The sequence below is a fragment of the Saccopteryx leptura genome, chromosome 3, assembly GCF_036850995.1.
Source record: "Saccopteryx leptura isolate mSacLep1 chromosome 3, mSacLep1_pri_phased_curated, whole genome shotgun sequence".
Taxonomy (NCBI): domain Eukaryota; kingdom Metazoa; phylum Chordata; class Mammalia; order Chiroptera; family Emballonuridae; genus Saccopteryx; species Saccopteryx leptura.
Window position 1 is genome coordinate 290635432 of NC_089505.1, and position 23068 is coordinate 290658499.

The 23068-nt window shown below is 44.2% G+C and overlaps 1 protein-coding gene across 3 annotated transcripts in view; it reads left to right on the forward strand.

Moving 5' to 3' along the window:
• The first annotated feature begins 1344 nt into the window (after window positions 1–1344).
• Window positions 1345–23068, forward strand: part of PIP4P2 (phosphatidylinositol-4,5-bisphosphate 4-phosphatase 2) — a 52699-nt gene continuing 30975 nt past the window's right edge. Inside the window, exons 1-2 of one of the 3 annotated variants that reach the window (XM_066372422.1) lie at window positions 1345–1689; window positions 20728–20876. In XM_066372422.1, coding sequence (XP_066228519.1) covers window positions 1584–1689; window positions 20728–20876 — 255 coding nt within the window. In that variant the 5' untranslated portion in view covers window positions 1345–1583. The remainder of the gene's footprint in view (window positions 1690–20727; window positions 20877–23068) is intronic. The other 2 variants (XM_066372423.1, XM_066372421.1) reach the window with 2 other exon arrangements.

Here is a 23068-nt window from a genome sequence, read left to right on the forward strand (position 1 = left end):
TTTTTTGTATTTTTCTGAAGCTGGAAACGGGAAGAGACAGTCAGACAGACTCCCACATGGGCCCGACCGGGATCCACCAGGCACGCCCACCAGGGGCAATGCTCTGCCCACCAGGGGGCGACGCTCCGCCCCTCCGGGGCGTCGCTCTGCCGCGACCAGAGCCACTCCAGCGCCTGGGGCAGAGGCCAAGGAGCCATCCCCAGCGCCCGGGCCATCCCTGCTCCAATGGAGCCTTGGCTGCGGGAGGGGAAGAGAGAGACAGAGAGGAAGGAGGGGGTGGGGGTGGAGAAGCAAATGGGCGCCTCTACTATGTGCCCTGGCCCGGAATCGAACCCGGGTCCCCGCACGCCAGGTCGACGCTCTACCGCTGAGACAACCGGCCAGGGCCGACCTGCCTTATTCACTATTGTAGATCCTGTAAGCATGTAATAAATGTTTGTTGAATGATTCAGAGAAACACTGCAGAAAAATTATCATTTGAGACCATGACTATATTCTTATTGCATTTTTACTTGGGCATGTTGAAAACTTTGATTTTTAAACCACTTTAGCAAACCACCAAAATAGAAAAACAAAGAAAAGAAAAGAAAAAAAAATAAACACAGAAAGCAGAACAAGAACAGTTAAAAAATTTTTTTTGTACATGTGAAATATAATTTTAAAGTATTACCTCAAGAAAATAGTTCTTCATTGTCTTATGTTATTCATAAACTGTATAATTGTATATATGTCAGGGACAATTTAGTGCACAAACAAAACTAAAATAGTAACCTATTTTGTGAAATGAAACCTAAACCAGTATGCAGTGTTTCAACAAGGCATTGTTACTAGAGTCCCAAACAGGTATTAAAATTTTAACAAAATATTATCAAAAATTTACTTTTTCTTAGATGTTGGAAAGTGATTTCTAACAAAAGCAGCGCCCTCAAGAAGAAATTGATGACCCAAGGAATAAACTGCAAAGTTTGACAGCAGGGACTCCCTCCCTGGGCGCTGAACTTGAGACCCTGTTTAGGGCAGGTCTGCTAGAATCTAGTTGCGGGCTTTTCCTCCTGACCCCTCTGGGCTGCTCTTCACCCTTTTCCTTAGTTATGGAAACCTCAGGTTTAGATAGAAAAGATCTGCAGCAGCCCCTTCCTCCTGCTTGCTCCTCCTCCTCCTAGGTCCCCTCCTCCCAAGTCTCCTCCTCCCTGGGGTCCCCTCCTCCGAGGCCCCATCCTCCCTGGTCCCCTCCTTGTAAGTCCCCTCCTTCTCAGTCCCCTCCTCCCTGGCCCCCTCCTCCGAGGTCTCCTCCTCCCTGACCCCTTCCTCCCTAGTCTCCTCCTTCTTAGTCCCCTCCTTTCTAGTCCCCTCCTTCCTAGTCCCCTCCTCCTTGATCCCCTCCGTCGCCCCTCCTCAGCTCACTGCTCTTTCTTTCCCTCTGCCTCCCACCTTCCATCCCGTCCTGCTTCCCGGCGCGCTCCCCTCCCCTCCCCCAGCCTAGTGACACTTCCCGGCCTCCGGCGCAGCAGCGGCCGCACACCCGGCACCTCCTTAGGAGCCACAGCCCCGGGAGTCTCGCCTGGCCGGCGGCTGCCGCAGTCATGGCTGCTGATGGGGCGGACGAGCGCTCGCCTCTGCTGTCAGCCCCCCACTCGGGAAACGTCACCCCCACCGCCCCACCGTACTTGCAAGAAAGCAGCCCCCGAGGTAAGGCCACCTTCCTACCGGCGAGGAAGGACTGGAACCAAAAGGACCAGCGGCTGCTGCTCCGGCGAGGGGAGCTGTCCTGTGCACTGGGAGAGGGATGCTGACCCAGCTCGTTAGAGCCTGCCGGCCTGACAGCTGGCTGCAGGCTTTCCGCGCGCGCTCGTGTGTGTGTGTGTGTGTGTGTGTGTGTGTGTGTGTGTGTGTGTGTGTGTGTGTGTGTGTGTGTGTGTTGGCTGCAGTCTTTCTGGTGTGTGTATGTGTGTTTTGTGTGTGTGTGTGTGTGTGTGTGTGTGTGTGTGTGTGTGTGTGTGTGAGAGAGAGAGAGAGAGAGAGAGAGATTGTGAGTGTGTGTGCCAGAATGTTACATGAATTTCTGAGCTGGGCTGCTTTAGAGCAAACCCAAGTGCAGCTGGGAAGTGGGTGCTGATCTTTGAGGATCATTCACAGACCCTTGTAAGTTACTGAAAAGCCTCCAAAGCATGGTTCACCTTGGCATCTGCCCTTGAAAAGGCTTAGCTTGAAAAATATGCATCTTCTAGGTTCACCCAGCAGCTCTCTGTTCAATCAGGAAATTGCCTTACTAAAAGAAATAATCAATATGCCTATGTCTGAAATCCCTGCCCTTCCTTGTTACTCCTGTTTGTAAAGGGTGTGTGTTAGCTTGTGAATGAGTAGGGAGAGAAGGAAAGATGGAATATTTTTGACGCATGTCTAGGTGAGATTGAAATTAACTTCTAAAAGGTAACCTAAGTTAATACTGCATATATTTCTATACATGTCTCTTCTCCAGATAGATTCCAAAAAGATTTGATAGCGCCTGACCAGGCGATGGCACAGTGGATAGAGCATTGGACTGGGACACAGTGGAACCTGATTCGAAAACCTGGAGCTCCCTGGGCTTGAGTGCAGGCTCACCAGCTTGAGCCCAGGGTCTCTGGCTTGAGCAAGGGGTCACTGGTTCTACTGTAGCACCTATGAGAAAGTAATCAATGAACAACTAAGGCACCGCAACAAAGAGCTTCTCATCTCTCTCCCTTCCTGTCTCTCTCTCTGTCTCTGTCTCCCCCCCCCAAAAAAAAAGATTTGATAGCTATGAGATCTGGAGAAAGAAGAGGGGATCTATTTACCGAATTATTACATTTATTCAAAAGTCTTTTTGTTCTAACGCTTTTAGTAGATTTTCGGAGAAATAAGCTGGGGTCAAGAGTATAAAAAGTGGAAGGCATTTCTTTTTTTTTTTTTTTTGTATTTTTCTGAAGCTCGAAACAGGGAGAGACAGTCAGACAGACTCCCGCATGCGCCGGACCGGGATCCACCCGGCACGCCCACCAGGGGCGAAGCTCTGCCCACCAGGGGGCGATGCTCTGCCCCTCCAGGGGGTCGCTGTGCCGCGACCAGAGCCACTCTAGCACCTGGGGCAGAGGCCAAGGAGCCATCCCCAGCGCCCGGGCCATCTTTGCTCCAATGGAGCCTTGGCTGCGGGAGGGGAAGAGAGAGACAGAGAGGAAGGAGGGGCCCTGGCCGGTTGGCTCAGCGGTAGAGCGTCGGTCTGGCGTGTGGGGGACCCGGGTTCGATTCCCGGCCAGGGCACACAGGAAAAGCGCCCATTTGCTTCTCCACCCCCAGCCCCTCCTTCCTCTCTGTCTCTCTCTTCCCCTCCCGCAGCCAAGGCTCCATTGGAGCAAAGATGGCCCGGGCGCTGGGGATGGCTCCTTGGCCTCTGCCCCAGGCGCTAGAGTGGCTCTGGTCGCGGCAGAGCGACGCCCCGGAGGGGCAGAGCATCTCTCCCCGGTGGGCAGAGCTTCGTCCCTGGTGGGCGTGCCGGGTGGATCCCGGTCGGGCGCATGCGGGAGTCTATCTGACTGTCTCTCCCCGATTCCAGCTTCAGAAAAATACAAAAAAACAAAAACAAAAAAACCCCCAAAAACAAAAAAACAAAAACAAAAACACAAGAGTAGTGAAAAGATTGGTCAAATACAGCTCTCGTAAATGTAGCTTAAGAGCACCTCTTGATTTTAGCTGAATGTAAGAGAAGTTTAAACACCCTAGGAGTCAAACATCAATGCTTTTGACAATATGAGCAGATCATGTTTCTTGTAGACAACTTTTTTCAAGTTCAAGTGTGGAATTGGAGCAGCTGTAGAGCAGGTTGAACTTGTCTAGTATTTAAAATTTTTTTATTTAACACCTTATAACTTGAAAAGCAACAAATGAGATCTTAATCCACACGGAACAAGAAGCAGGAAAAAGAGAAAAGATGCTTAGCTGTGAGTAATTCAGTGTGACCAATGAGTTGAGAACTAAGGTACAAAATGGAGCAGAGACTTACCTGAGAAAGCACACCAGTCATATTTTGGTCAGCATTAAATGTTTGCCAGAAGATACTAGGTGGAGAATTTCCTTTATTGGACAGATTTGATATTAATACTTTACTATTATCTAATTTTATGGTCTAGAATAGGCTTATGTACTTATCAATGAATGTTTCAACTTTATCAAGTCACCCTATTAAGACAAAACATTAGACAATTTATTAAGAGGCAGAATTTGAATAAGCAACTTTTCTGATTTTTATGCCCTTTGTGTCACATCTATGTTTTTGACCAAATAGTGGCTAGATTATTCCACCAAATAGTCTACTCATAAGTCTGCCTGTGGACTTCATCATTTGCCATATATATGTTTAAACTGATAAGACTCCTCAAACTAGCCTGACCAGGCAGTGGCGCAGTGGATAGAGTGTCAGACCAGGATGCAGGGGATCCAGGTTCAAAACCCCAAGGTCACCAGCTTGAATGTGGACTCATCTGGCTTGAGCGCAGGCTCATCAGCTTGAGTGTGGGGTTGCTGGCTTGAGTGTGGGATCATAGACTTGAGCCCAAAGATTGCTCACTTGAAGCCCAAGGTCGCTGGCTTGAGCAAGGGGTCACTCACTCTGCTGTAGCCCCCATGGTCAAGGCACATAAGAGAAAGCAATTAATAAACAATTAAGGCGCCACAATGAAGAATTGATGCTTCTCATCTCTCTCCCTTTCTGTCTGTCTGTTCCCTATCTGTCCCTTTCTCTGACTCTCTCTCTCTGTCTCTGTCACACACACACACACACACACACACACACACACACACACACACACAAAACGACTCCTCAAACTAAATGATAAGGTACAAGTTTCAGTTCAGTCATTGAGAAAAGCAGAATATTCATTAAAGAAAGATTTTAATAACTGAATGTGTTAAACAACAACAACAACAATAACATATAATTGGACTGAATGAATCTCAAAGATATTACCTTTATTCAACAATTCATGAATTGGGCAGCATTCCATCCAGCAGAGGGAAAGGAGTTCTGAGATCTGTACCAAACAAGAGACTTGCAGACAGAAGGAAGCGAGTACAAGGAGTCACTCTAAAAACCTGGGTTGGTTGTGGCAAGGTCACTTTCCTAGGTGATGGCAGATTACCTCACTAGTGCAGATTAGGTGGCTCCTCATTGACTGGTTTAAGATTTCATTTCTGGGAAAGGCTGAAAGTGTGATTAAGCCTCCTTTTGCATAGCGTATGTGAGTCCATTTTGGGCCTATTGTCTTGTTTTTAACAATTGGTTTAGCAAAAAGCTCTTTCTGCCTTATGGTAGAATCACTTCTTAACTGGTAAATGAGATAGGTTAGAATTAGAAACTAATTTCATATGTCATTATACCTAGGAAACAAGAAGCTTAAATGAGAAGTAAAGACATTTTATTTGTATTTTTAATTGATTTTAGAGAGAGAGGAAGGGAGAGAGAGATCAATTTCTTGTTCCACATACTTATGCATTTATTGGTTGGTTGTTGTATGTGCCCAAACCAGGGATCGAACTGGCAATCTTGGCATATTGAGATGACACTAACCAATGGAGTTACCCAGCCAGGGCTATTTGGACTTTTGATAGATTTTTATGTGGTGGAAAGAGAGCAGGGGAGCACTAATCTGATTCATGGAGGCCCCGCCTTCCTGATTTAATCATCTACAAGTCAGGTTGTCACAATGAGCAGAATCAGATGCAGTGTGTTTGGGAGCAGCTACCAGAGCTCGCTGAGGCCCAGCAGGGTGTGCAGCTTCTGCCGCTGCACATGGAGGGTCTTGCTGAAGCTTGGCTTTGTGCTAAGCTAAAGCTAAGGACCCATTAAAGGGAATTTTTCAAACTGGTTCTTGACTAAAAATCTGCTTTGCTGAGGCCACCTCCCTATGAAGGGAAAATGGAGCCCAATCTGCTGCTGGTTTTCCAGTGTGGTGAGAGCCCATTTCCTTTCCTCTGGTTGGGCAGATTATCAGGCTCCATGGTTCTTTTTTTCTATTTATAAATGCCATCATGTTCTTCTGGCTCTACCCAGCATCTTTAAAATATTAATCAAGACATGTCGTGTTCATTCCGTCATCCTCTCAGATATTTGAGCACCTGGTATACGGTTCCAGGTGTTGGGGAGTTCCGGTGAGAGCTATGAGGAAGCGTGGTCATCTCAGAGAGTGAAGGGCACGAAGCAGCATGTGAGGACAGAGCGTCGCTGGAGGCAGGGGCTGTTTCACATTGCATGTTCAGGAGAGATATCTCAGAGGTGACAGTTGCTTAGAGATCTGAAAATGACTCGGAATCAGCCACTGGAGTCTTTGCGGAGGAGTGTACCAGGCAATTGGAGCAGCCAGTATAATACGCTGATTGAAAACAAGGAAGACAGTGGAGGAGCGTGTGTGATGTGGGGCAGGTGTGGCAGGAGCAGGTAGAGGCCTCTACCAGCAAGAGCAGGAGGGCTTTGTAGGTCCCTGTCAGGAGGCGGGATTGTGTTCCAAGGATCATGGTAAGCCATGGAGGGTTTGGAATAAAGGAGAGACATGAAATGTTTCCCTTTTTAAGGTCCTCGTGGTTGGCATGTGGACAGTGGATGACTGAGGGAAAACACATGAGATGAATCAGGAGGCCACTAGAGTGGAGTAGGCAGGAGGTACTGATCTGGCCTGATCTGGGGCAGGGCGGTGCAGTCGTGGGATTCAGGACAATTGTAAGTGGAAACAAAAGAATCACAAATCTCCAAAAATGGTGTGAACGACTAGGTAAAAAATTGTGCATTTTTCTGAGATGGGCAAACAGGAGGAGGAGTTTGTGTGCAGGGAAGGGGAAGACACTGGAAATCAATACCCTGTTTTAGACAAGCTGAGTTGAAACACCAGTAGTTGTCTGTCCACTGGAGACGTTGGTCAGATAGCAAGTGGTACAGCTCTGAGTCGGAGTAGACATCACAGCTGGAGAGTCATTTTCATGCACAATCATTTATTGCACTGCACATATGGTAACACTGCTGTGGGAGAAGGGAGGCTCTCAGCTGTCCTTTTTGTTTCCAAGGACTCTAAAAACTTTTTCTTGGAATGTCAAATTGTGAATGTAGAACATTCTGTTAAAATCTTGTAGGAATAGCAGGATGGATATTCACAACTGTCTGTTAGAGCAAGAAGCAGCAGCTATTCTGGGAGATGACCCCAGTGAAGACCCTTATCCATGCATTTGGGGAGAAGCAGACAGCTGTGGGCACAGCTTTGTGCTCAGATGTTTTGTGCTGCTTTGTTGTGAGGATGAGGAGATATGGCATAACCTGGAGTGGCATCCCTTTAGTAGCTCCTAACAGGAAATACATCCTCCTGCTGTGTCCTGTTCTTGTGAAAGGACTTCTGTACTTTGGGGAGGGGGGTTTGCTATATTTCATGGCACTTTTCTAGATGTTTTTCTTTCCCTAGTTGCTGCTGTAAAGTGAATTTCTTTTTCTCTGTAAGAATAAAAAATACATATGTGAGAAAGAAATGGGAAGCACAATTTTCTTTTCTGGCCTTCAGGTAAGTTTCAAGGGCATTGCCTAACTAAATCCCTTACTGTGTCTCAGGGACAGTCTGCCTCCAGGTGTGGTTTGGCCTGAGGACCTCACACTCTCAGCCAGTTATGAGCTATTGACCTTGGAATTGTTAAGTCTTTGGGACTCAGCTTCACAGCTAAGGAGCAGTGGTGTGTCATGCTCCTCAGGGCTCTTGCCCTCATAGTCTGTGACACAATGTTCTTGGTAAGGAATCTGGATACACCCAGGCGACTATATCTACAACTTTAAAAAGTAGATTCAGCCTACTGTATCACCCAGACAGAATCCCCAGTTGATTTTCACAATGAGAGGTTGTGGGGACTCCTCTGGTCTCCAGGCTGGGAAGCCTAGTGTGCAGCTAGGACCTCCCACTCCACAGAGGGACCTCCTCAGCCAAGATATTCCTCCTGATTCTGCCAAACGGGGGTGTGGGGACAGATTGCTCCATGTCTCTGCCCCTCCTACCAGTTTCAAGCTGGCTTCTTTATATCTTTAGTTATAGGAGTCTGTTCAGCTGCTCTTCAGGTGGTTCTCAATGGTGGTTGACCTACAGTTTATCTATAAGTTTGATGTGGTTGTGGGAGGAGGAGAGCACAGCATTTACCTGCTCCACCGTCTAGATTTCAAGTCCCTTATGTGCATGCTCTTATAAGAGCACTGATTGGGCCTTACTACATGTGAAGGACATACCATGCCTCAATCTCCATGGTATCTCTGAGCTACGTCTAGTGCAGTATCTGGTACAGATAGATGCTTGTGATGGACTGGACGCTGACTGACTCCTGAGAAAGCACCACAGAGCGCCTGGCTGGCTTCTGTTTTCCACCTGATGAAAGCTAAAGACCTCTGTGCTTTCCCCGGCATCAGAGTTCAGGAGAACAGGCAAGCTGAATGAAGATGTGACAGGTGCCATCACCCCTATAGCCTTCAGATCTTTTGTAGTGGCACTAATCTCTGCACTCCTCCCAGGGGGGTGCTGCTGCTTTGGGTAGAATTCCCAGGGCCTCTTCGTGACCCTCCCTACCTTAATCTGTGGGCCAGAGGACCAATGTGAGTATTTTGCTGGTTGCCAAGAATGTCTGGCCCAATCATGTATTCAGGAACTAAGTAAATAACTTCAGAGTGGGGAGTAGCCCTCAGAAAGAGTTGGCCCTCAGAAAGCCATCGTCTATGACCTGATAGCCCTCTCTTTGACTGATGTTTCACGATGGAATTTTGAGTCAGGAATTAGCACCATTTAAGAGCCACTTTCTTTTCCTCCCTGAAAGATGTAGTTACTCTCTTTTCCGCAGTCACTCTAGTAATGGACTCAGGTCTCTTGGGGGAGGCTTGGAGATTGACAGTGTGTGCTTATGCCAGGGATGCTGGATCATTCTTCATGGGCACAAACCAACCCTTTAATAGAGATGCTCTGGATCTGTCAACTTGCTTTGTTAGAAACTAGAGGCCCTGGCTGGGGTTGGCTCAGTGGTAGAGTGTTGGCCGGGTGTGTGGGTGTCCTGGGTTTAATTCCCTTTCAGGGCACACAAGAGAAGAGACCTTCTTCACCCCTCCCCTTTTCTCTCCCCTTCCCCTTATCTCTTTCTCTTTCTCTCTCTCTCTCTCTTCCTCTCTCACAGCCACAGCTTAGGCTTTGTTGGTGCAAGCGAATAGGCCTCGGCGCTTGAGTATGGCTCTGTGGCCTCCATCTCAGGTGCTAAAGAAAAAGCAATGGAGCAGTGGCCTCAGATGAGGAGAGCATTGCCCCCTAGTGGGCTTGCTGGATGGATCTCTGTCAGGGCACATGTAGGAGTCTTTCTCTCTGCCTCCTCTCCTCTTGCTAAAGTAAAAAAAAGTTAAAAATAATAAAAATAATAAACTGGTGGAAGACGTGTGACTCTCCACTGTGGCTACTCAAGTCAGGTTGCTGGTTACAAGACCTAGTTTTCTCTATTTAATATAACTAAATACCATTTTTGTAAGTTACCCATCTATTTCAATCCTACACTTATTTCAGCTAGCTACTGTCAAAAGTCCTTGTGGGTAAAAGTTTTCTAATATCGATTATTCTCATTATAATAAATGCACCCACCTTGTCTTTGGCTTTAAAGTGTTATAGTTTAGCCTTCATTGCTGTGGTATCCTGCAGTCTCAGCAAGTCATCCTGTGCTGCAATGTGTGGCCCACGTAGGACATGGGGTCCCCTAAATCATGATTCATGAACGTATCGCGTCTTAGAGAGGGGTGTCTCCTCTGGGTCCTCTCAGCAGACTTGTGGATGTGGGTATGCAGATTTTATATGGTGAACTCACTCCAGCATTTCTGACTCCCCAAGCCTTTTATTGCTTCTTCTGCATTGTGCTAGGGATGCCCCGGCATCTCAGCTCCATACAAGTAAGGCCAAATCTCCTCAACCGCTAGGTATGCTGACTGAGCTGCTTCTAGCTCCAACACAAACAGGGAGTACAGACATCTGGCAGTGCACCGTGTCGTCACCTTTGGCTCAGTTCAGCATCAGAGACCATCCTCTGTGACCCTACTCATGTACTCCAGGTGTCTGACAATATCTCTTATCAAAACTCTGCAATTCTCTTGTGTCAGCTGCTTCATCCTGAGTCACACCTGTACTTGACCTCAGGGGGCAGTTTGAAATCAGACTCTAGTTAGGAGTCTTGAGGAAACAAGGGGTTGAAGGATGGGTCTCAGGGAGAACAGCGGTTCTCTGTTAGATGACTGCCTCAGTATAAGGTTATGGCTGAGTTTTCCTGTAGGAGAGGGTTTGTCTCTTCAGACACAAGAGATGAACTGCTTTCTACTCAAAAGGGAGCCTCAGAGTGACAGAGGGGCTTAAGATCCCCAGCTCTTTTTGGTACAGCCACGTAGCCCCAGTGCAAGCGCAGAGTCCCACTCTTCCGCAGCCCAGCTCCTAACTTTCACATGAGAGACGCAGCAAGACTGTGATTTACCTGATTATAATGTAGCAATATACACAATGAGATTTTGTGTTTTATTCCCAGGAAGATAAGCCCTGTGAAGATGAGTAGTGGCACCTGGAAGGCTGAGAGACATTTTCTGATTAGGGCTTGACAGAGAGCCCCCATGTCCTTTCTGTAAAGGCTCCGGAGTGTCTGTGAGGACCCACTTCATGTCACAATCCTTAGAATGACTGTTAGTGCCACGGTGGTCAGTGAAGGAGCCACAACATCACAGTCACCTATAGAGGATGATCTGACTCCTGAGGATGCCCCTGCATGCTGCCATTGGTCACCACACACCATGTCCCGCGGGAAAGGAGCTCAGCACTGCATGTAGCCCGAGGCATTACCGAACCTCTCCTCCAACCTGTTTCTGAGGGCTGTTTCCTGGGATGAGTCCTGGGGTGAGTTTTTACATCAGTGAGGGCCTGAAGATAGGAAAGTACACAGTAGAATGTAATAGAAATAATTGTTAATTAGGTAGAAAGTTGTTAATTAGATAACTGAAAGGTAAAAATATTACTTTAAGGCAGGCGTTGTCAAACTTTTTATAAAAACCCACCCACTTTTGCAGTGCTGGTCAACCTGGTCCCTACCGCTCAAGTGGGCCATTGGCAGCGCCTTTTGGTTGCTCTGCTACCGCTCACCATGAAAGCTGAAACGCCCAGTAGTGGGTGGGAGGGACCAGGTTGACCAGCATTGCAAAAGTGGGCGGTTTTTATAAAAAGTTTGACGCCGCCTGCTTTAAGGTATTAGGATATATCAAGTGCAAGAAGCAGCGACCACCCCAAGGGCAGGGAGAACACGGGAAGAGACTGGAGTTCTTTAAATGTAGTCGTTTTGAGGCGGGGTCATGCAGAGCTGAAGCATGTCTTCTGAGAGGCACCAGCCAGGTGGTACTGAAGTCTCAGCTCTGGAGAGTGCCTTGTGCACCTGGGGAAAGGCTGTATGTCCCCTCTTCTCCAACTATGCAGCTCCCATTATCACCACTGTTCGCAGGATGTGATGTGCCGCCAGATAGCAAAGCCAGATGAAGTTTTCAGAGTCCCAGCCCCAGCAGGACAAAGCGGAGGAGGGTGGGTTTGGAGCTGAGCATCAGCAACTTAATAACTAGCACATTTACCTTGTGATCTGGCTTCAGCCACGTGGACCCTTCTGAAGGTGTTCTGGTTCTAGAAGAATCCAAGTATCTCCTGGAATAGTTCTGTTTCTTTGGTTTTGGAGAGGAGAGGACAGCAGGTCAGCTTCCCTTTCTGTCACTCTGTCCCCAACCTGTACTCTCCACAAACATCCCAGGACGAGAAAAAGCCAGGGCTTTCCTCACTGGCTGGTCCTTTATATTCTCTTTCTCATCCTAAAATCATTGCGTCCCAAAATTTCTCTCATTTTAATCTGGCACCATTTTTCAGTTTTCATACATCTTTGTCAAGGGCATGAAGGGCTATCTATAAACAGTGTATTTATATTATGGCAGGGGTTCCCAAACTATAGCCCGTGGGCCACATGCGGCCCCCTGAGGCCATTTATCCGGCCCCCCGCTGCACTTCCGGAAGGGGCACCTCTTTCATTGGTGGTCAATGAAAGGAGCACATTGACCATCTCATTAGCCAAAAGCAGGCCCATAGTTCCCATTGAAATACTGGTCAGTTTCTTGATTTAAATTTACTTGTTTTTTATTTTAAATATTGTATTTGTTCCCGTTTTGTTTTTTTACTTTAAAATAAGATATGTGCAGTGTGCATAGGGATTTGTTCATAGTTTTTTTTATAGTCTGGCCCTCCAACGGTCTGAGGGACAGTGAACTGGCCCCCTATGTAAAAAGTTTGGGGACCCCTGTATTATGGAATACTACTTGGCCATAAAAAAGAAGAAAATCTTACTTTTTGAGACGGCCTGGATGGACCTGGAGAGCAGTATCGAAGTGAAATAAGCCAGTCAGAGAAAGACAACTGTCGTACAGTCTCACCCATATGTAGAATGTAATGAACAACATAAACAAAATAGAAAGCCGACTCATAGAAAAACAGACTGACAGCTGTCAGAGGGGAGGGGGTTGGGTGAAGAAAGGTGAAGAGATTAAGCAAAAGATGGAAACTCATAGACACAGATAGCAGTGTGGTGACAACCAGAGGGAAAGAGGGTGGGGGCTGGAGAGGGTACTGGGGGATAAATGGTGACGAGACTTAGCTTTGGGTGGTGAACACACAATACAATATACAGCTGATGTATTATAGAATTGTCCATGTGAAACCTAGATAATTTTATTAAGCAATGTCATCTCAGTAAATTTAATAAACATTTTTTTTAAAGAGTGAATTAGTGAATTAACTAGAAAACATTGCCACTGAAGAAACTTGTAAAGGGATAACTGAGATGGTGAAGGTCAGAGCAGTCCAACACAACAAGGTCAGCCTTTAACTGTTGCATGATACATCTGATAAAATATGAAGTGTGGATTAATACACCAGCATGAACTGGTGGGACGGAGGGGCTGTTGGGCCATGAAATAGATACATTAGGTTGATGCTTGTAATGGAAAATGTAATTTGATCACTTGTGGGTTTAGAGGACAATAATGGCCCTTTTGAGTGTTTCAGAAGAAACATTCCGCATGCCCTGTGATCCATAGTCTTCCTTCTTGCGTCTATGAAGTGTTTACTGTTATAAACTGATTGTATTTTCATACTCTCATTTAATTTTTATTTTTCCCAACTCCTGCTTCTCCGTCTTCTAATGCCCTCTAACTGAAATCCGATTCTTGTGTAAGTTTTCCTACCAAACTCTCGCTAGTCCTGACATCTCTTCCCAGTAGTAAATAATTATTCATTAAGAGAGGCAGCTATTATTGTGCTGAGGCCTCTGGGAGGGGAGTCAGCCCTTGGTTTTGATGAAGTGCTTGTAAAACTCTACTCAAATGTTAGAATCTCTGGGCTTCAGTTTTCTCTTCTCTAAGAGAATAAATTAGGCCCTGGCTGGTTGGCTCAGTGGTAGAGCGTCGGCCTGGCGTGCAGAGGTCCCAGGTTCGATTCCCGGCCAGGGCACACAGGAGAAGCGCCCATCTGCCTCTCCACCCCTCCCCCTCTCCTTCCTCTCTGTCTCTCTCTTCCCCTCCCGCAGCCGAGGCTCCATTAGAACAAAGATGGCCGGGGCGCTGGGGATGGCTTCTTGGCCTCTGCCCCAGGCGCTAGAGTGGCTCTGGTGGCAATAGAGCAACGCCCCGAAGGGGCACAGCATCGCCCCCTGGTGGACAGAGCGTCGCTCCTGGTGGGCGTGCCGGGTGGATCCCGGTCGGGCGCATGCGGGAGTCTGTCTGACTGTCTCTCCCCGTTTCCGGCTTCAGAAAAATACAAAAAAATAAATAAATAAATTAGACTATAGAATTCCCAAGATGTTTGAATTTCTAACTTGTATAATTCTGAAAATTGGAGGGAGTTTTTCAGGATGGTGGGCTGCTGCCATGACCCATACTGCTCACATGGAGGAAAAATATTTCCCGTGTAGGCAAACCTCATGAAAAAGGTGACTATTGTTTAAGTAACAAGACTTTCAAAATGTGTAATTTTTGTGACCCTTAATATCTAATGATCTCTCATTCTGAGATTACAGTGGACTTTTTATGCAGTGCAGGCATTTAAAATCGGTAACATGAAAAGAGACCAAATGAGCAGTCTAAGTTGCTAATTATTGTAGGTGTACTGACTGTGGAATAAATTTCTGGGACTACGAGTCCCTTATAAGAAGATATGGAATTATAAGTGAAGGTTTTCTTGGATAAAAGTACAAGAAATATGTCTAAGTCAGCTTAGGGCTGAAGCCCTGCACAGAGAATGGAAATGAGAGTGTTATTTACTGGAGCAGCAAGGCAGGCCAGTTGTTGTTCTATTGATCTCCTGAATGGCCTCCATACCTACAGTTCCCTGCATGTCCCCTGACACCTCCCCTCTCTGAGTGGTTTGGAGAGGATGTTCTATGTGGAAAGGAGCCCTTTTTTCAGTCAAGCTGACTCCTCTGCTAGGACCTAGTTCTTCTGTAAGGAGAATGCCAGTAATATTCTCAGTGTTATTTTCCCAAGATCAATACAAGTTTCTGATAAATGTCAGTGACTCACTCATTCATTTATTCTTTCATTCATCCTTCCACACAATAAATATTTAGTGAGCATCTGTCAGAGACCAGATGCCATGCAGAGCTGGTAAATCAATCCCGAGCGGGCCTCCCAGAGTTTATAATCTTCCCGTTTTAGATTTGTAATCCTCACTCAGGATTCTTCCCCCTCCCACCACTTCCCAATCTTCCAAAAAAGTAAACTTGGGCATATTTTTGTCATTGAAGGCTTTATTTGTTTATTTTTTGACAGATTATAAATTATGTAGTGCAAATTTTAGAGGAAGAATTCACAGGGTTTTTCTGACTCTGATCCACTTCAAATGCTTCTGTCCACATAAGAAACATCCAATCCTGTAAGAACTTTTATGAGTTTATTTGAGCCAAACCGATGCAATTGCTGTGAAGCAAAATCTCAACCGATTGAAAAAATGCTCCGGAAAATGGCCATTTTACCACTTGTTCTGTACATCGGAATCAAAGGGGAAGACGTAAGGGGGTTACATGAAGTCCCTGTTGATAGATGAGGGAGGCGGGAGAAAGCAAAGCGGGGAGATCCCTGGGATTGGATAAAAAGTAAAATGAATAGACACATCCTTCTTCTACATAGGCAGGTTGAGGATAGCTAACAGCTGACAACAGGAAAACAGTAACAATGAGGGGCACTATGGTCTCTGCTCTAGGGGGAGGTTGTGCCCTGCGGGGTGTGGGAAAAGGGAATTACCCCCCGACATTCCAAAGATGTGTTATCATAGATTGAGAAAGACAATAGACAGGCTCAGTAAGGTGAAGATTGACCTTAGGGAAGATACAGCAGGACATGACGACCTGCCGTGATCTGCTCGTAGTTAGAAAGTTTTAATTACAGACCGTCCTATGCAGTTACTTTGGGTCTCTGAGTTTGTAAAGGCCTCCCCTGAGCACCTCAGGTTTAGTCTGTGGCCCCTTTTTCATCCACACTTCTTCAGGTCACCCACGGAAATTTTACCTTTGAGCAAAGCTTTGGCCGGGTTTTACTATCCTTTTGTGTAGTGATGTAGGGTGACCTCCTTCCCTGAACTCCAGTGCATTTGTCTGCTTTGTGGTACTGTCTTGTCTTTAAATTTCTTTTCTGTCCTACTATGTAAGATAGAGACCTGGAATTATAGGGAAACTACTTCATGTTACTTTATAAAAGGGGAAAGGAGAGAAAGCTCACTTTTATTAGTGATGCTGTTGTTCATAATTGCTAACAATTAAGTTGACCAACGTTTTACAATGAAAAGAAGGACAAAAATAAATAGAAGAAAACAATCTTGTAAATAAAAGAAACATTTTATTCATTGCAACAATAATACACTATAATATGATAAATCATAATAAAAACATTTGTAATATTTTATATTGTAATTATGCTTACATGCCTATTAATTATTAATAATAATTATAAGGAAAAAGTACTCATTTAGATACAAATACGTCACATCACATGCAATGGATCAACGCTGCATTGATGGAATACGGACATTTACAGATTAGTCTTCCAATATCAAAAAGGAGGACATATAGGAGGACACTTTTTGAGGGAGGACGGAACTTACTAAAGAAGGACTGTCTTCCCTAAAGGAAGACGATTGGTCACCTTATCAATGATACTTATTACACACTGGGAAGTGTACATTCTCCACCAGGACCATGCTTCCTTATTGAGATCCGAGGTCTGATCATCTCCTCTGCCACATATGATGGGTACAGTCTGTGCTGACTCCTTGTTTCTTTCACCTGTTTTGTCTTCTTGATTAATACAGGATCAGTCACCCTGGATCAACCACAAATTCTTTAAAAAACTTAAAGCTTTTTTTTGTGTGTGTGTGATAGAGACAGATAGGCAGGAAAGGAGAGAGATGAGAAGCATCAATTCTTCATTGTGGCACCTTAGTTCTTCATTAATTGCTTTCCCATATGTGCTTTGATGGGGGGGGGGGCTACAGCAGAGCAAGTTACTCCTTGCTCAAGCCAGCAACCTTGGGCTTCACGCCAGCGACCATGGGATCATGTCTATGATCCCACGCTCAAGCCAGTGACCCCTCGCTCAAGCTGATGAGCCCACACTCAAGCTGGGTGAGCCTGAGCTCAAGCCAGTGACCTCGGGGTTTCAAACCTGGGTCCTCTGTGTCCCAGTCTGACACTCTATCCACTGTGCCACTGCCTGGTCAGACTTAAAGCTGTTTTTAAAATTTTGGACACTAGGCCCTGGCCGGTTGGCTCAGCAGTAGAGCGTCGGCCTGGCGTGCGGGGGACCCGGGTTCGATTCCTGGCCAGGGCACATAGGAGAAGTGCCCATTTGCTTCTCCACCCCCACCCCCTCCTTCCTCCCTGTCTCTCTCTTCCCCTCCTGCAGCCAAGGCTCCATTGGAGCAAAGATGGCCCGGGCGCTGGGGATGGCTCCTTGGCCTCTGCCCCAGGCGCTAGTGTGGCTCTGGTCGCCGCAGAGCGACGCCCCGGAGGGGCAGAGCATCGCCCCCTGGTGGGCAGAGCATTGCCCCTGGTGGGCGCGCCGGGTGGATCCCGGTCGGGCGCATGCGGGAGTCTGTCTGACTATCTCTCCCTGTTTCCAGCTTCAGAAAAATACAAAAAAAAAAAAAAAAAAAAAAAAAAATTAAAAAAAAAATTTCGGACACTTATAGCTTCTTTTCAGGTTCAGTGTTTGGCAGTGCTTTGGTATAAGCCTCGTAGAAATGTGTGCATATTGTCAGCCCAGAGTGGCCAATGCACAGCCGTGGCTGCTGCACCAATTCAGCTTGTCGTGGGTTATTTAAATGACTAGCACTTGTTGCTAATCTTGTGCAAAACTGAAAGAATCTACACGATAAACTGCACTGATGCCAGGTGGTAATTTGTGAATTTTAAGTATACTATAATGTGATTTGCTCTACCTCATTTTAAAATCTCACAGTTCAGAATCCAATCCAGTGGATAGAAAATGTCTACTTCAAAAGTAGTTCTTTTTCACTTGACCAGGCGGTGGCACAGTGGATAGATTGTTGGTCTGGGATGCACAGGATCGAGGTTCGAAACTCTGAGGTCACCAGTGTGAGCGTGGGCTCACTAGCTTGAGTGTGGGGTTGCGACTTGAGAGTGGGATGCTAGACATGACCCCATGGTCCCTGGCTTGAGCAAGGGGTCACTCACTCTGCTGGAGCCCTCTGGTCAAGACACATATGAGAAAGCAATCAATGAACAACTAAGGTGCTGCAATGAGGAGTTGATGCTTCTCATCTCTCTCCCTTTTTACCTGTTACTCTATCTCTGTCACACACAAAAAAGTAGCTCTTTTCATGATTAGCTATTTTGATTATATTTTACAGTGTCATAGGAGCCCTTTGAAATATCAGTACTTTATTGTGGGATTTCCATCATACATTACGTGTATCCATTTCTAGTCATGCTAAGACAATACTTTACATTGAAAGTTTCTCTTCTGCTTACAATTGAGAAACTGACAGAAGGGGAGGTTAGGGGTCCCCTTTAGAAGTCACATTATGGACAAATACATCTATATCATTTTTGTCAGACTTTCATGACAAATATATAAATATGATTCCATAGCTGGGTTTCTGATCTTAACCCAATCAGTCAACCTTAGGACTATAAAAAAAACAAACAGTGTGTGTGTGTGTGTGTGTGTGTGTGTGCGCGCGCGCCTGCGTGTGCGTGTCTTTGTATTCTGAGAATTTTCAAGCACACACAAAAGTAGTAAGGAACAAAATGAACTTCTATATCATTATATTCATCAATTATCAACATTTTGCTACTCTTGTTTTCATTTATTTCTTCATATTTTTCTTGGAGTTGTTAAACTGGATCCCAAACATCATATTGTTTACTCATGTTTTAGTGAAATTCTTAGATTGTTAATGGTAAGTAAAAATTTTAGACAAAAAAATTAAGTTCATTTCTGATTTGTGTCTGAAATTAACGTGGTTCCATCCTAATTGGTTTGTTGCATATATATAGATACGTTTATTTTTCCTGGGTTCATTTTTGTGTTTCCTTGGCTGACACCAAAACCATCTTGTTTGTCATAGCCAGCAGTTATTAAACTGGCTCTAGTATTAAGCCCAGCATGACAGCTACACTATTTATATGTTTATAAGCTACCGTATTTCCCCATGTATAAGACATACCCATTCTTGAAAAATTTGCGATCTAAAAATTGTAAGTGTCTTATACAGTGGTTGTAGATTTTTTTTACTTGCGTTTCCCGCTTTTTCACACTTGTTGTCTTTGTGGTCCTTGTTTCGCACTTATTACTGGTATATTACAGTAGGTTATGTTTTGCCATGTTCTGCCCAGAAACGGCTCAGAAAAGATTTTCCTACAATGCTGAATTCAAGTTAAAAGTGATCCAGTTTGCAAAAGTGAGTGGAAATTGTGCTGCTGAACATAAGTTTGGTCCTTCTCCAACTAAGAAATCAATCTGAGCCTGGCTACGGGAAGAAGAAACCCTACTGGAAACGCCACTGCAGAAGAAGGCCATGAGAGACAAGTCGGCAAAATGGCCTGATTTAGAGAGGGAATTGAAGATATGAGTTGAAGAACAAAGGACAAGTGGAATTTCTGTGTCCACAAAGATGGTTCAGCATGAGGCAAGAAGAATTGCTGATGAAAAAGAAGTTACTGATTTCAAAGGAGGACACAATCAGTGCTTCAGGTTCATGAAACAGAATGGACTGAGCATGCGTACATGCACCAGCCTTGCCCAATAGATGCCTGAAAGCTATGAGCAGAAGGTCCTTGAATTTTATTGTTTTGTCATTCAATTTCAGAAGACACATCAGTTTGAGTTGGGACAGATTGTAAATATGGACAAAGTCCCCTTCAATTTGATGTCCCAAGTAACAGAACTGTTGATAAGAAGGAGGTGAAAATTGTAACTGTGAAGACAAGTGGACACGAAAAGAGCCAGTATACAGTTGTTCTAGCTTGTTGTGCTGATGGAACCAAGCTGCCCCTGTGCTGATTTTCAAACACAAAACAATGCCAAAAGAAGACATTCCTCAAGGAGTGATTGTCCATGTTCATGACAAGGGTTGGATAGATCAGGATGGGATGAAGATCTGGTGTGAGAAAGTTTGGAGAAGGAGGCCAGGTGTGCTCTTACACAAACCTACTCTATTGGTGCTTGATCAGTTCAGGGCACACATAACAAAAAACACAAAGCAGATTGCTGCAGAGGAAAAAAAAAACTTGCCGTCATACCTGGAGGCTTGACAGCCCAGCTCCAAGCACTTGATGTCAGCATTAACAAACCCTTCAAAGCTGCCGTGAGAGACAAATGGAACCAATGGATGAAGTCTTCTGAGGACAATTTGACACCAGAAGAAAGAGTGAAGAAACCAACTATGGGAGAAATTTGTACCTGGGAGAAAAGATCCTGGGATAATATCAAGATTGAGATGGTTGTCCAGTCATTTAAGAAGTGTGACATTTCAAATACCATTGATGAAACTGAGGATGAGGCCATATATGAAGACAGTGATTCGTCATTAGACACAGATGAGGACAATGGGAGTTTTGACAGTGATGAGGAGTGGTATGAATTTTCTGATGAATAAAACTTGAGTTCAATAACTTTATGTAATTTTTTTTTTTTCAAATTTTGGGCCCCAAAATTAAGGTGCATCTTATATATAGGAGTGTCTTATTCATGGGGAAATACAGTCTTTAAAAATTCTGATTTCACTGACTATTAACTATTAATTGGTGGTCAGATCATCAGTGTAAGACTTTTACTTTTGGCAAGAATCATCACTTTTCTATACATGCTCTATGGGTTTGCACAGGAATGCAGGGGATATTTGGAGTACAGGTTTGTAAATGAGAACTGGGTCATTGGGACAGACCTTGGCAAAATGATTTGGATTTTATCAGTTAGGAATTATTTAACCTCACAAGACAGACCCATGTGCTCTGAAACGACGATGAATTGGCTAGCTTTAAACACATAACTAAAAGAACATGGATATGTCTAATAGTTTCCTGCATTACTTCTAATATTTATATGCTCAAACCAGCTATTAACATGTGTAACTGATTCAGTGGCTGGTCTCTCCTCAGCGGAACTACCCCCTCCATACACTGCCATTGCCAGTCCAGACACCGGTGGCATTCCAGTGATAAACTGTTGTGTGTGCCAGTCGCTCATCAACCTGGACGGCAAGCTTCACCAGCACGTGGTTAAGTGCACAGTTTGCAATGAAGCCACAGTAAGTGGAGCTTTCCTTTAATAAAATTATCAGCTGTTATTTGTCATGCCTTCAAAGAAGTGCTCTGGAATTGTTACCTGAAAACAGGTGTGGGCTGGACACAGGCAGGCCTGGTTCTTCACCCACCCATTCTTTCCTCTCTCTGCTATGTATGTCTCTTTAGCATGCAAGGATGCTGCTCACTTCATCACAAAAATGTCATGATGAGTTTAATATAATGCCACTTTACTTTCTTAAAAAAGACTGACCATTGACAATTATTTATAGTTATCTCCAGTGCCTGTCCACCTCACAGTGCAATTCACTCTGATTTTTACTAAAATAAAACTATGCTAAAGCTCACCACAATTGTGGACTTAGTATTTATGTAGAAATTATTCAAACTTACATTATGTCTGTAGGATATCATAATGGCTTTTCTGAGTATGAATTTATTATTGACTTTTGTGCCAAATTATTTACAAGTTGCTTGGTATTTTTTTTCTGTTTAATAATAACTTAATGAGGTGTTCAAAAAATTTAAGGGCAATTTTTCTTTTTACTAAACTTTGGGGAAGAACAACTAAATTTTAAATAAAATTTTACATTTCAAGTAATAAGCTGGCAAAGTATATGCTAGTTAGATTATATATATTTCTGCTTTTATTGTTAGGTTTTATTTTAAAAATGTCGGTTTCTCTCAAAATCTGCAATTAAATATTAATTTAATTTTTGTTATTTGTATGTTTTCCTCTTTAGAAGAGTCTATAAAAAAGTCAGCCAGTGATGATTGTATCTCTAAAAACCTTAAAACATGGAAACTGGGCTTTTTATGTTTTATATAAAAGTCATTAATTAAAACCTTAAGTTACAAAGCAGTATTTTCCATTGCAAATATTTCTTTTGTATAAAGGACATCATTTGAAGAACATTATTGTCAGATACATAAGTGAGACCTATGAAACCAGCTGATTTTAAGTTGAACACATACTAATAAATTTAATTAGCATTAACCACCTTAGCACTCTTTAGAGTTGGCAAGTAAATACAAATTGTTAAATTTAAATAGTAATTTTAAAAATACCAGAATTCAAGTTTTTCTTGGATTTAATATTAGTAATTTTTATTGTCCTTTTTCTCCAGTGTTTTGTTTTTGTTTTGGGAGATGCAGCACAATTATACTCAGAGACTGATTCTGTCTTTGCCAATAATTGATTTATTACAGATTTGCTGTAGGAATTAGAATAACTTCACAAGCCAATAGTTTAGAAGACAATATCTCTTAATAAGCCAGTATACAAATAGCATAATCCAAACAAATGACAGACTAATCACACTATTGTTCCAGGCAAGGGGAGATGAAAGAAATAAAGTCCAAATTTAATAGAGGCGGACCTTTTTATATGAGTTGGTTTTCTTGGAGAACCAGCTTCACCTGAGTTCTAGCTGCTAGTTTCAAAATTAAAGTCCTTTGCTGCTAGGTCATGTTGCTAGGGAACCAAGGCGCTGGTGTTGGCAGGGCAGGCTGGCTCCTCTGTGGGTTATCACCCCAAGACTGGTGGTGTGCAGTTTAGAGCCGCTGCCCAGTAAAGGGTCACCGTGGCCACACAGGAGCAAATGTCTCCAGATATTCCGAGAGCGATTTAGATCGACAAAAGTGTGCCTTACCCAAATGGAGGCCCTCCAATGTCTTCACTAACTCTCAGTATTTGAGTCTAAAGGTTCCCTTGCCATGGTTACTTCTCTACCTAGTCCTTCAGCATCTGTGCTGACAGGATGGATGCTTCTCCATGACAACTGAGGAGGTGATGATATCTTGACACGTAACTTCTGAAAGCAGCCTGTTTTTGTTCTTTGTCATAAACAAGTGGATTCAAACACGGGTGGATTTGAAATTATATTAAACCAAATGCACAACACTCCACCAACACAAATTTTTGTTCTTTAAGAAAAAAAGGAGTTTTACAACTTCGTACTTGCACTTGGATGTTAACAGAACGGATGAGGTTATTTATGCAGGAATCTCACAGTCACTGTGGAGTCAATTCCCACCTTCAATCTGGCTACTTACAAATAATGAGTGTGTACAGGATCAAATTTGACTATAAATAAATTACTCCCGGACATAAAGAAAATTGGACTTAAAATGATATATTACTACCCCTGTTATATAAAGAAATGTAATTAATTATTAATATTTCATAAAAAAATGC